A 14474-nucleotide genomic window follows, 5' to 3' on the forward strand; every position below is an offset into this window, starting at 1 on the left:
CTATTGACTTCAACTGAAGTATAAAATTGTCAGGATTGTGTTTAACACAGAGGTGAACTACTAGTCATTCAACACTTTGCTTCAATGTTAAAATTCCCCACATTAGCAAATCAGAATGATCCTTTCCCGAGCATCTTCCTCTTACTCCGGTCTTCCCTCCAGCCTGAGAAAGCAAGTCCAGATGCAACTTACTGCTATTCCCTGATTATCTTCTGTTTTATTTCATTCACTCCTTATGGTATCTCTTATGATGGTCATTGGCACTTCATTTAAAAAATAATGCAATTATCAAGTAAAATTGGTTGTAAGATTATGACGGCATTTTATTTATTTAAAGTGAAAAAAATAGATTGTTGCAAAAGCATAAAAAATACTTGAGTATTATGATCAAAATATTTTTATATTAAGTATAGCAACCAAAAACAACATTGACACTCATTATCTGACATTTACATTATCATTGTAAATCTGATACATCTTAATGAATATTCTATAATATAATCTAACAGTCAGTCGATTGTTTATCTAAAATACCTTATAATACCTTATTCCACATAAATGAATATAAACGCTGATTTTACCTCTTTGGGGAAAATATCATTGCAAATTTAGCTCCTTTGCTCTTCCTGTAGCTGTATAGGTTTCCTCTGGTAAGTTAACTAGCCCACTGTACATTATCTCAAGCATGTAGCTGAATGGTACAGTTTGAGGGAAGATGATGGGAATATGGGGAGAACAAAATAGGACTGGTATAAAATATGTGTATATATGGGGAAAGAAACAGAGCTAAGGTTTCAACCTAATTACTTTTTATCAGAAATATTCTCTCTGCTTCTCTGTCCACATATACTGCCTGAGCTACTGAGTAACTCCAGTGTTTCTGTTTTTATCTCAGCATAATAGCATCTGCAGCTTTTTTTTCTTCTTGTTTAAAATTGGAAATCTTTTGATTGAACTGTTTATGCAGATCACGTCTAATTGCACCCTTTGGCAAAATTTGCCAAAGTTAGTACAGGCAGTCCCCAGGTTACGTATGAGTTCCATTCCTGAGTCCGTCTTTAAGTCAGATTTGGACGTAAGTCGGAACAAGTACATCCGGTATTATTTAGCGTCAGTTAGTCAAACGTTTGTCTTAGTATATAGTATATATTTTACCTTTCTATGCATATACAACACTTAAGAAACGTATGTATTCCAATAATTAAAGCAGTGCGTTGCTTAGTAATAATTGTAGCTTTCATCGGGGCAGGGCCTTTCACATGCTCCTCTATTCTCACTTTATCCTTTAAAATTGTTCCGATCATTGACCAACTGTAGCCTAACGCTTTTCTAATGACTGATGGTGTTTCACCTCTTTCCAAATGCTTTATTATTTCCGCTTTATTTTCAATCGTGATCGCTTCCTGTCAATGGAACAGAAACGCTGCAGGTGGCGGGTCCCGAGCTGCGCTGGCGCCCGAGGTCCGCTGGGTCCAAAGGACCACCGCACTGAATTCCCCGGGTCCTAAACTCCACCACACTGAGACGGATTAAATGGGACAAGTGGGGGCTGTGCTAGGTTTGGGTATTTGATCTTCCACATATTCTGCGTGGGAATTTAAACTGGAGGTGGCAGTGTTTTTTTTTATGAGGTCGAGTTGCGAGCTCAACATCTACCTGGCACGGATGGTACGGGAGTCACTGGATCGACATCAACCTGGCACGGCAGTGGTCTGTCACTGGACAGAACTTGGGAACCTCCGTTCTCAAGCCCGGCGCTGATCTCACTGCGCCAGCAGCCGACCAGAACGGGGGAGGCGGGGTCAGGGTGAACCTTACTAAGAAAAATTTAAGCCAAATACAAAATTAAACACTCAACACAGTGTCAATGGCAACAATAGAGGACGGTGTTCTCCCTCCTCGGTTCGTAAGTACTAGTTGTCCATAAGTCGGATGTTGGTAACTCGGGGACTACCTGTATAGAAATTCAAAGGTACTTATTGATCAGTAGTAGAGTAAAGGGTGGCTGCCAAGTACAACCAACTGAACCAGACTAGGAAGATTGAGGACAATACAAATATGGCTGCTTCTAGATTTGGAACTAATTCATGGTAGCTGAGTACATGAGTAAAGAGAACACATGTGAATCCTGATGAAGGGTTTTGACCTGAAATGCCAACTATTTATACATTTCCATAGCTGCTGCCTGACTTGCTGAGTTCCTCCAGCATTCTGTGTGTGTTGCTCTGGATATCCAGCATCTGTAGAACTCGTGCATGCATGTGAATCTGTGACAAGTTTAAAACAATAGCAGTGTTAGTTTGGATAAAAGTAACTCATTTCAATATTGATGAAGAGTGTTGACCCAAAACAACAACTGTTTATTTCCTCCATAGATGCTGCTTGACATGCTGAGTTCCTTCACCATTTTGTGTGTGTTGGTAAAGATTTTTAGCATCTGAAGAATGTTTTCTGTCACTAAAATACTGCTGTTATTATTGCATATTTATATTGGTGGTCAAATGCACTCATGCATAGAAAGTGGAAAATCTGCTCTTAGCCAGCACCTAGGGATTTTGACAAAAAAAAGCCTCTTGAATATCTTAATTTTCTGCTACATGATGTCTTTCAACACTTTCTTCATGTTATTATTTTATCCACTTATACCTTGAGGCAACATAATTGATTATGTGTTGAATCTTCTATCGTAAATGCAATACATGTCCACAGTAAAATAAAACAAGAAACCAGCAGAAGAGTCAAAGATTGATTCTTATCAGTCTCTGGAAGAGATGGCAAGAGAGGAACAAGAGCTCATCAATCTGAACGGAAGCATCCAAGTCACTCAGTGGTGACGCAGTCCATCAGGTTAATGTCAGTGAATGAAGCGTATTCAGGCTTGAAGTTCCAGTCGTCAAGGGTGTCAGTACCTTCCTCGGCAGGTGTTTCTGCAAAACAACAAAAACGTTAAAACAAAGTGCATGAAGAGAAATGTCCAGCTTGTCATGGTCTTCTGTTTCTTTCACTATCAAGTTAACAAGATGAGACAGTTCTGTGACGGAGGTTGGAGGAAAGAAAAGGGTAAGTCTGTCCCTTCCAGTTTGGGCAGAAAACAATGGCCCCACTGCTGGACCACGGCATCCTGCTGCACCCACTCCACTTGTTTATCCCAAGTGGAGTGCAAGCTGGAATATACTTTGATAATAAATTTACTTTGAACTTCGAATCGTTGACGTGCATGAGTGCAGCTCATTTCAGCTTGGTTCTTGTTCAGACTCCACCAGAACATCTCTTGATTTGTTTGATACTTTAGACGTCAAATTTTATTGCCTTAAATACTTGACAACTACACACCATATATAGAACAAGGAAGAGCACCACATAGAAACTGACACTTTAGCCTTGATGTCTATGCTGACCATGATATCTATTTAATCTAATTCCATTTCAGGATATATATTGTATACACTTCTCTGACAGTAAATTGGACCTTTGAACCTTTGATCTGGCTGCACATGATCAATATCCCTCAATTCCATGCCTGTTTATGCAACTGTCTAATTTCTCCTTAAATGTTATTCTTGCATCTGATTACACCACTTCCCTGTCAACGTTTTCTAGCTATCTACCACTCTGTGTAAAACTCTTGCCTAGCAAATCTCCTTAAACTTCCCCTCTCTCACCTTAACTCTATGCCCTCTCGTATTTGACATTCCCGCTCCAGGAAAAAGACCATGACTGTCAACCTTGTCTTTACCTCTCACAATGTTATTTATGGCTTTCCCAGTGTCCTGAGCTTCCAGTGTTTCAGAGAAAGCATCCCAGGTTTATCCAAAATCTCTTTATACCTAATTGTGTTCACTACATCTGGAATTTTGTAACTTTGCTGATGATGATGCCACTCTAAATTTGAACTTAGAACACATAGCTACCTGCAAATATGTACCTGGGCACATTGGCTTCAGAGCCAGAAAAAAAAAGTGAATACTAAGGAAAACTGCAGGCTATTTAGATCATATCGTGATGATCATTGGGCAAGGATTAGTGTGGACCACTATCAGATGCAGACCATCTGTAGACCACGATGCTCTACGATTTTGATCCATAAGGTTTTGATGTCCTAAGTCAGATTGAAAACTCTAATCTTCTGTTTCCTGACTCTTGAGATCTCCAGGTGAATCTTCATTTTTCTTCCAACTTCTGATGTAATTTCTCATGACCTGGTCAGTCCTTAGTGCAATCCCTCTTTCCCCAACCCTTGAACTTAATATACATGTCCCTGAAGCCTCCATATCTCTCACCTCCCCTAACTCAAACACACATTATTGTGAATGTGGTACGGCACTATGGATCCCACAAAAAGTCTGCTCTTCCACAGCAAAAATAGCAATGAGAGTCAAGGCTCTTATGCTTCCTGTCAGCACTCCATTGCCCCGTCTCTCACCAGGGTACAGCCTCTAATACATTTCCTCACCACCTTCCACCACCCATTCCACCATAACATGGGCTTTAATATCTTCCATCACCACCTTCTTCCTCCCCCACCATAGTACTGGCACTGAATCACTCCCTCACCACCCTTTCCCCGACTCTGACGCTTCCCTTACAGTCACCCACACCATGTAATGAGCTCTTCCGACTTGTGCGGAGAACTGGAGAGTGTTGGGCTCTGAGGTTTATTAGATCACTTGCATTGGTTAATTGTTGTTTAATGAGAGTCATTAATCGTTTACAATTCCTGTGTTTTTTTCGCAAGTGACTTGTTCCTTGTAATGCGGTCTCCAGGCGCTTGTGATTTAAACTTGTTAAATTTACTTTGGTAGTCTCGGGGTTTCTATGTCACTTGTATAATCTAACTGGATGCCTGATTAATTGGACTAGCGATCTGAAGGTTGTGAGTTCGATCCCCAGCTGAGGTAATGTGTTGTCTCCTTGAGGGAGGCACTTAACCACACATTGCTCCAGTCCACCTCGTGATAGACTGGCGTCCTATCCGGGGGTGGGGGGGGGGCAGGAGTCTCGTACTCTCAGTTGCTTCACTCCACAGAAACCGGCATAAATACTGGCCTGATGAGCCTATAAGGCTTGGGACAGACTTTAACTTTTTTTAAACTGATTAGCACTAATTGTGAGGTCCTAGTTTTGAAAATGTTACACCTCGGGGTGTTTTTTGAAAGGGACACCAACTTTCAGAAGGAACTCTTATGAATAAACACTGGTCACCATCTCTACATTGGAGTCTATCTTTCCTCCAGACTTGGGTCCCAACATTTCCAGCGCTCATCGTGACAGAAGGGCCCCGCCAAGTAATGCACCCATTTGAGGTTGAACAGCAGCGGTTTGACATTGGTCAGTGTTAGTTGAGAATTTCATATATTCTCAAGTCTGCTTTTCTCAAATTTAAATTTTGAGTGTGTCTATTCTACGCTCAGACCAGGGATGTGACATGCCTGAAATACCTGTGCATTGCCTCAGACAGAACAATGGAATACCTTTCAGCAAACGAAGAGACTGCAACACTATTTCACTCAGAATATGAAGATATATGCAGACTTGGAAAGAAGTCTCCAATATCATACTGTACACAAGAGTATTCGATGCATATCTCTAAAGTGCAAAACGACTACTTTTAATTGCTTTCTACATGCACCAGTTGTCAGTAAATTTCAAGCAAACCTTGTTACCCTGGGGCAAGTGGTGCTTCTCAGGTTTACCCGACCTCATTAGCTTTTACACTACATATCCATAAACATGATCCCCAGTCCTGGAATCGTATGTTTAGAAATTGCTCCATCCCAGTCTTCTTACACATTAAACCAGCACTGTGTTTGCCCAAATCTGTTTTTAAAGTTATAAAATGAATGCAAAATTTCATCTGCCTTTTTTGTAAGCAGTGCTCTTGGTTCTCTTAAGTAGCAATATGCAGTTGTAGTTTCAGTGATATTACACGAAGCTTTGTATAAATTCCTGCAGCTTTCAACACTTGACCATAAGGGACACACACAACATAAGCAACACTCCTCCATTTGTTTTTGCCTAATTACATCTTTGGGTGAAGCAGTACTTCCAAAATATGCCCCCTGATTTAGTGAGAATGAGCAGGAAAGCCTGGTGGTAAATTGCCCACAAAGGATGTATTTTACGTAGGTGGTCACACAAATGCTAGAGTCCAACCTGCAGAATGATAACAGCAGCTGGGTGCAAGGAGATGTCTGTTAAAAGCAGAGTATCCCCACAGCACAGACCAGTATCACAGGAAGTATCATGACCTCAGAAGATTTGTCAAGGTGAGTCCTCAGTACTCACTATTTCATTTTATCTTCACTCTATACTTTCTCTGAATCACATACATGGTCCCTGACTCCTTTGCATCCTCTCTGCCTCACCTTCTATCTTTTGCCCTTTCTTCCACTTTACCTCTCGATTCCTTCTCTTTTCTCATACTTTTTGGTCCCTTCCCTCTCTGCTGATCCCCATTTTCTACTTTCCCTTTTCAACACTTAGGATTCTGTCCATCTCTGTCCCTTTCCCAATCCCCACTGCTCTCTCTATACCTCCCTCCCTTGTTTCACTGCTCTCCATGTGCCTTTCTCTGTCCCTCTCCCTCTTTCTCTCTCTATTTCTCCCTGGCTATCCAGCTAAAAGTCTCCCCCTTCTATATTGACTGTGGTATGTCATACTGTGCTTTATATGCAGGACAGACACATTCAAAAAATGGCTGTAAATTTCTTAGGCAATAGGCAGGTCCCAAAGGGAACAAAACAAGACTAGTTTGAAATTGAACGTAAGTCTGTCCAGAAAGCCCTGACTTTCATTTAAATTCATAAGATTCAAGGAATTCTTTTAAAACAATAGATTTTTGCAATTACACAATGACTAAAATGTTCATTGACCTGAAATGTTAATTTTCATGTTACCTGACAAACAAGGTATTTTTCATCACTTTCTGTATCTTATTTATTCAGATTTCTACATCTTTCAAGCTGTTGTAGTTTCCAGTTGCAGATATTGAACCACTGCTGTTCTTTAACCATGGGAAAGTGGGATTCTCACCCATCTGCTTTTGAGCTTATAAGTATTGATCATTCATTTTCAGGATAAATTCTTGGCACTTGTAAGCAGCAACATTGGCAGTTGCTTTGTGATCCATCAGAAACTCCTGATTTTTAGTATGTGGATGAACAGATGCAATCCCATCTTTTTTGTAGGGTAGATTGAACATTTCACTTGAATGAAAAACAAAACTCTCTGTTAACTCTTAAACAAAACTGGTTTTCTTGTAAAGCCAGAGTTTTTAGACTGAAAAGCAAACCTTGGCAGGCTTTACTTAATCAACATAACTTTAAGATTTTGGCTAAGGTGATTGGTGCAAATACAGATGAGCCAGTAACTCCCTCAACTCTCCTTAAATAATACTGTACATTGTGGAATTACGTTGATCTTAATGTTGTGCAGTTTGACTAACTGATCAATGCTCTTTAGTCTAATTTCTGGTGCTTATTCCTGTAGTGGTAGTTATTCCTATGCCACCTAGTTAGTCATTCCTACTTGGGAGCAGTTCACATACTGTACAAGCAGGGTTTTTCAATAAAGTTCAGTTGAGCATCCTGCATGGCACCCTGGGATACTCTGCACTATCCCTCAATAACAAACACAATTCCTAACTGCAAGAGCCTTTTTAATTTATGCTGATAAAACAATGAAGCATGAAGGGAATGATTCTCAAGATATCACTAAATTAAAGATTCGGCATGTGATCAAAGACTCTGACAGCTTCTAGAGATGTTTGTGAGTGTGTACAAGAGAGTCTCCCTTCTCTCCTCTCCCATCAGTCAGATGATACAAAAGCCTGAAAGCACCTACCACCAGGCTGAAGGACAGATTCTATGCCATTATTACCAGACTCTTGAATGGACCTCTTCTATGGTAAGATGAATTCTTGGCATTAGAATTTATCTTGTTATTATTTTGTAGTTTTTTTTGTTTATTTGCACTGTACTTTTCCAGTAGCTTTTACACTATATTCTGCATTATTATTCTTTTTTACCTTATTCTAGCTCAATGCACTAACTACTAATGATTTGATCTACATGAACAGTACGCAAGACAAGCTTTCACTGTACATGTGACAGTGATAAACCAATTCCAATATCCTGAAGCACTGAACGTAAAAATCTAAATACTGTGATGTCTTCTATTGCAAATGGTAATCAAAACCATCTGTAAAGACTTGGGCAACCTTAAAGCAGGTGTTCAATGCGGGAAGTGAACAAACCTAGCTATTAAATCTCAGAAGTTAATAGGTGCACGGCACCTCACATTACAGGCATGTTTTTAAAAGTCAGGTCAGATGTACCTGTCTAGCTGCAGGCTTCAAGTCAACTGCCTGGGCCCATCAGAACCCCCAATTACACTCATTCAATCATTTTTGCTTTATAACTGAAAACCCCATGCTAACTTTCTAAACTACCATTCGCGTTAATGAAGCAATCAGCCTTTTCATGCCAGGTTAATTGTTAAAATAAAGTACAAAAGCAGAAACACAGATGTGTTTAAAGGTAAATGGCTGGTGCCTATGGTGAATTTACATTGCAACCCCTGGCAATAATTGGACCAAAGTTTAAATCGCAAAATTAGATGAAAGAATTTCTTTTTAACCCTCCCCTCTTCCAAGATTTTCAAACACGGATATCTGTAGGTGCTTGGGCAGTTGTCTCAGAACAGCTTCAGATTGCCACAAGTACAGACAATTCCCACAGCTCCTAATGTATAAAGGAATTATTGACCACACTTTAACAAGTGTAATAAACCACTTTAATCTAAACTTCATTAGAGGTCAGAAGCCCTGGGCAGCTGCTGTGTGCACAAACTCCGGTAATTCAAAAGAAAGGAATGGACTTATAAATTACGTCAGTTCTTTTGAAGAACTGGATTTCATGGACAAGCTGTCACATCCAGAGAAATTCTAATGGTTGTCATTAGACAAGTGGTTAAGGCTTTGGGCTAGCGATCTGAAGGTCGTTAGTTTGAGCCTCAGCCAAGGCAGTGTGAGTGTCCTTGAGCAAGGCACTTAACCACACACTGCTCCTGCACGTTTATAGCCCAGTGGCGGCGGTTGATGCAGTATGGATAAGACAAGACAACCTTTTCAGGTGCTGGCAATTCCCCCTGAATATTAATTACATGGAGGTTGCCCTACAGAATTAGATTTGCACCAAAATTTATGTTCCATACAAGCCTCCTTCCTCCCTCTTAGACTGCCTTCATCGAAATCAAATAAAATTATTTCACAGTTCTAACCGCTAGAATAAGATTAATAGAAGGTACTCGAACACAACAAGTAACTCTAAAGTTACTTCAGCTGATGCCAAATAACTTTATCTACTACAAAGCTCAGAGGGAATGGAGTGGGTAAGGTGGGAGTTTGGAATACTGTTGGAGGAAAGCAGACCTGCTGTTTGAGGTTGAGGCTGTCTGTGGGAGATGAGTTGTGAGAGTCACGAGAGGGGTGGGTGGGGGATTTGTGCCCGGAAGTTGTATTCAGAATGGAGTGGAGCAAAGTGCTGATTGTAGCAGAGACATGTCTAAGTATCAAGGAAAGTGATATGGAATCTGAAATTTAAAGTTATTTTTAAAATTTTTGGTCAGTTACTTAATTACACCATCCTGTTGTTCCAGGAGCCATGTTCAAATTAAAACTCCTAAGGAATATATTGAAAACAACGTCAGAAACAAAATATGCTGTAAATCGGCAGAGCTCCCAAAGTTATGAACACCACAGCTGTAATAAGACCTTGTATTTCAGTGACCTTATAAGACAGGCATTCATAAGTGCATATGCCTAGAATTTTTTAAAAAAATCTCCCCTTAAATGTTTAAAGAGATTCAGCATGTAGTTGAAGACCTTGACTAACTTTTATGGTTGTATAGTGTACATTCTGACTGGTGTGGAAACTCCAAAACACAGGAATTCAAGAGGCTATTGAGTGTGGTTGGCCACATCATGATTACAACTCTCTGCACCATCAAGAACATCTACAGTAGGTAATGTCTCAAGTAGGTGACATCTATATTGACACCAGAATGTATGGCAATGATTTCAGACTGCCCCAGCGCATCCTTGGGCGAGTTAGTTGTTAACGTACATGACGCATTTCGCCGTATGCTTTGATGTACATGTGATAAGTAAATCTGAATCTACATCAGGAATATGCAGAAAGGGTCGGACTGTGTGGGCCCCTCTCACCACCAGCCATGTGACAGCTTGGTGCTTGTTTGCCAGATCTGGGAATGAAGTATTCCACCGGGTGACTCGAACAGTTTTCTCAGCCAACCACACCACAGTATTCATAGCATCTCTGTCCCACAATTCCTGCAGGACCTACTGTGCCGATCACTGTCTGACTCCAGATTTGATGTGGGAGCTATCTCTCTCTCACTCATTGATTTGGACTGCACTATGGATACCTGTGAAGAGATGAAGGATCCAATTTCTGAATCCTCCCAGAAAAACACATTTTGGAGAGCAAATCCATTACCTACGTTGAAGGCCTTTTCCTGATCCTAGCTAACCAGATAGGTGTCCAACTCTCCATCCTGCACATAGGTGACTGTATCCCAGAACACACAAGGCTGTCAGAGATATGTACAAACATTGGTCTGGACTGGGTGGATCACCTGTCTCAGAGCAGGTGTGACCCAGTTGACAATAGTCTTAGACAGAATTTTGTTATCCACATTCAACAGTGAGATGGGTCTATAATTCATGATGACCTCTCTCTTCCCCTTCTGCTTGTTGATGAGGTTGATGACGCTTTCCTCGTGGAGACTGATATGCTGCCAGAAGAACAGCTCTGTACCTTTCTAGCTGGTCTGGGGCCACCCAGTCCCACAGAGCCAAGTACAACTCTACCCATGTCGTCTTTTCCAGTAGTTTTATTCATGTCGAAGGAATGGATGGAGCCAGTCAGCATCTCTCAAGTCAGTAGCTGATTTAGACTTCCCTGCTTGCTATCACCTAACCCCTCTTCAATGGAAGTCAGGAGGTTCTGGGAAGCTGTGATCTTTGTGGTCTTGCTGTCATATAGACTGGAATAGAAGGATCTACGGATCCTAAATGTGTCGTCCTCTTCTTTAAGGCTATGAATCCCAGAGCTCCTACTGTGAAAATTGTGGAGGAAGTGTAAGCATATCTCATCCTGTTCCACAAAGTGGATCTAAAGATGTTCTTAGAGGATTAAAAGGCAAGGAGCCCAACTTGCAAATCATAAAATATACAAGTAGAATTGGCCCATTTATCCCATCGAGTCTGCTCCGCCAATTCATCATGGCTGATCCATTTCTCTCTCAACCCCAATCTCCTGCCTTTATGCCCTGGCTAACAAAGAATCTATCAACCGTTGTCTTAAATATATCCAGTGACATGGCCTCTACAGCCAGCTGTGTCAATGAATTTCAAAGATTTACCACTTTCTGGCTAAGGAAATTCCTCTTCATCTCTGTTCTAAATGGAATTCCCTCTATTCTGAGGCTGTGTCCTCTGGTCTCAGACTCTTTCAGCATCGGAAAGATCTTGTCCAAATCTACTCTGCTGAGGCCTTTCAATATTTGATAAGTTTCAATGAGATCTCTCTCATTCTTCTGAATTCCTGTGAGTACAGGCCCAGCACCATCAAATGTTCTTCATATGACCAGCCTTTCGATCCCAGAATCATCTCTGTGAAACTCCTTTGCACCATCTCCCATTTCAGCCAACATTCCACTTCTAGGAGTTCCTCTCTCATATCCACCCTCCCATTGACTACAGAAGGAGAAGTTTCTGCAAGTCTGTCTGGAGATAACACAATTTTCCTTGGGCAAACACAAGACGAAGGGTCTCGGCCCAAAACGTCGACAGTGCTTCTCCCTATAGATGCTGCCTGGCCTGCTGCTTTCCACCAGCATTTTGTGTATGTTGTTACAATTTTCTTTTACTCTGTTTAGCTTCTGGACATCTTTGAAAAAGAAGAACCTATTGATATTTTCCTTGATGGGTTCCCACCAGTGAAGTAGAAGGTTAAAGAGGGGCTTCACGATCTTCAAACCTGTGTAATCCCTCTTTAGCTCCTTTTGCTCTGAATTGTCAGACATAGACAATCAGAGAACGAACCATTGATATCTTAATGAGAACATTTTAATTTACAAGTGGTTGACATATTGGTTCAGGAGTCTGATAGTTGTAGAGTAATAATCATTTACAAACGTGATGTTGGACCTGAGGGTTCTGAGCCTCCTGCTTGAGCAAAGATCATGGCATAGATGGTGGAGATCTCTGAAGATGGTTGCTGCTTTCTTGTGGCAGTGTGGCATGTAAATGTGCTCAGTGGTGAGGAGGACTTTGCCTGTGATGGAATGGGATATGCAGGTCATTGGTTCTACTTTGTTGGTTCAATTTTTGCCACTAATGGAGTGTAATGCACATTTGTTTTGTCATAATCTGTGCAAATAACACTGGGGGGGGGGGTAGAGATTTTAGGTGACACTAAGGTGCATGCTGTTTATTCAGTTTCTTGATGGGTGGGAATTCTACCTGAAACAGTGGAATTAAAACATGCACAAAATGGGGTTTCTGCTTGTCTTGCACTGAGAAAATCAAGGACGTCCATAGGTTTGTACGTTTGACTGATTTGCATACCCATGCCAGCTATATTAAGAATCCAAAATGAAAGATAATGTTGAAGTAAAACCATTAATTGCTACAAATGATTAGCAGGAAGGGCAGCATCTGGGAAACTGATGTTTCAGGTTGAAGATCCTAGGAGCTGGTCATGTTGAATTTGTCCAGCTTCTTGTTGGGCTGTAAGCCTGCTTTTATTTGAATTGTGTGGGAGAGAATATGCTCGCTGTCCTCTGGTGATTTAAGAACACTGCCCCTTGGATCAGAGTCAGCATAACTGCCAGCATTAGAGTGGCTCACGGCTCCACTGACAACCCGCACAGCAACACTGCGAGTGTCCAGATATTACAAGCAACATTTTTGCAACTACTAGTTGGTCTCCCTCCTATGCAAAAACTCACCTGATAAATGTGAAAATCTGGAATGGCTCTGTAGTCACACACAGACACACAGATACCCACAGACAGTGAGGAGCAGTCCAACCTTCTGCTTTCATTCATACTCTTTAACCAAGTGTTCTACCTAACGCTTGCCTTCCGAGTGAACCCCATCACAAACACTCACTCTGTCTCTGTCTTCAGCATCAAATGTGGTCCCATGAGCTACAGTGAACCAACATCACAACTATCACTTTTATTACATTTTCTGATTCCTTTTTGACTTGTTCCCTACAACTGAGCAGTGGATTTGCTATGTCTAGAACTGACCAAGCTAACACACCTGTGATCAGCCTTCCTCATATACCCTCTGAACCCGAGAGCATCTAAAACCCTATTGCTTGTGTCTTATTTGCACCTTCCTGTTTGTATCTCACCCCTTGTGGCTAATGACCTGAGCTTACCTTCAGCAAAATCACCTCAGTTTTAAAATTCTCAGCCCTGTTTTACAAGCTGTCAGCTTGGTTGGCCATTGCTCTATAAATTTCTCCCTGAATCTTTCAACCCCACTTTCTAATCTAGTTCTTTGACAAATGATCGGTCATCTATGTAATTCAATTTCAAAGCAATGATTGACAACACTTCTTCAAAAGAGCTTGTTGTCTTCTGAATTGCTGTTTTAAGTGTGCAGAATTAATCGGTTACTAAAACATGTCGCAAAGGAAGTAGATTTACAGGTTTTTATACATTTGAAACAGAAAGGGGAGACGAACAAAGAATATTAATTTTGGTGTCTTGCTCCCTCAAATAAATCACACGTGCCATTATTTGTTGTACATGCCATTTGAAAAAAGCAGAAAAAAATAATGGAGATGTGATTTTCCTTTTTTCACATTTGGAAACAAATACATATTTTCTGTTATTGGAAAGCTGCTACTGAAATTGGAGAGTGGTAATCAGTAGGGAAACTTTCACAAATATAAGTACCATACAAATTGGGATTGTTGAAGTTTGTGCCTAAGTTATTTTCCTCCATGAACTTTGAAATGTATTGCTTACTTTTCATTTTGCATCGACATCTCAAATGTCATCAGTGGTTTAATGGGAACTGCCAATGTGAATTATGTGGTAAATAAAATCTCTCTTGAATAATGTACAATTAATTGTAAGTTACCTCTGAAGAAAGCAATAGCCAAAGATTGATGGGTTGTTGGTTTGTCTGGGTATGCATGTAAGCACCTTCAGCCATGCAGTAAATGGACAGGCACTCGACCCTTTCTCGCCAGACTGATGTTGGACTACTCACATATTCAGACATTCGACACTTATTCTTGCATAAAAGGAGGCCTTTCCTGTGCTTGCTCAAGGTCGAGTTTTCCTGCTCTAATTTCAACTTTCTTCTCATTCTCTGAAAGTGCATTCTTTAATGTATTTTCTTTCCCATGCACTAAAAATCTGTCAAA

At 40.7% G+C, this 14474-nt stretch overlaps 1 protein-coding gene across 1 annotated transcript in view; it reads right to left on the bottom strand.

Moving 5' to 3' along the window:
* Nucleotides 1–315: 315 nt before the first annotated feature.
* LOC132390819 (uncharacterized) overlaps nucleotides 316–14474 on the bottom strand; it is a 114873-nt gene continuing 100714 nt past the window's right edge. The window contains exon 6 of the mRNA XM_059963363.1: nucleotides 316–2927. Within this exon, the coding sequence (XP_059819346.1) occupies nucleotides 2821–2927 (107 nt within the window). The 3' untranslated portion in view covers nucleotides 316–2820. The remainder of the gene's footprint in view (nucleotides 2928–14474) is intronic.

Source organism: Hypanus sabinus, chromosome 3 (assembly GCF_030144855.1).
Source record: "Hypanus sabinus isolate sHypSab1 chromosome 3, sHypSab1.hap1, whole genome shotgun sequence".
In the NCBI taxonomy this organism is placed as follows: Eukaryota; Metazoa; Chordata; class Chondrichthyes; order Myliobatiformes; family Dasyatidae; genus Hypanus; species Hypanus sabinus.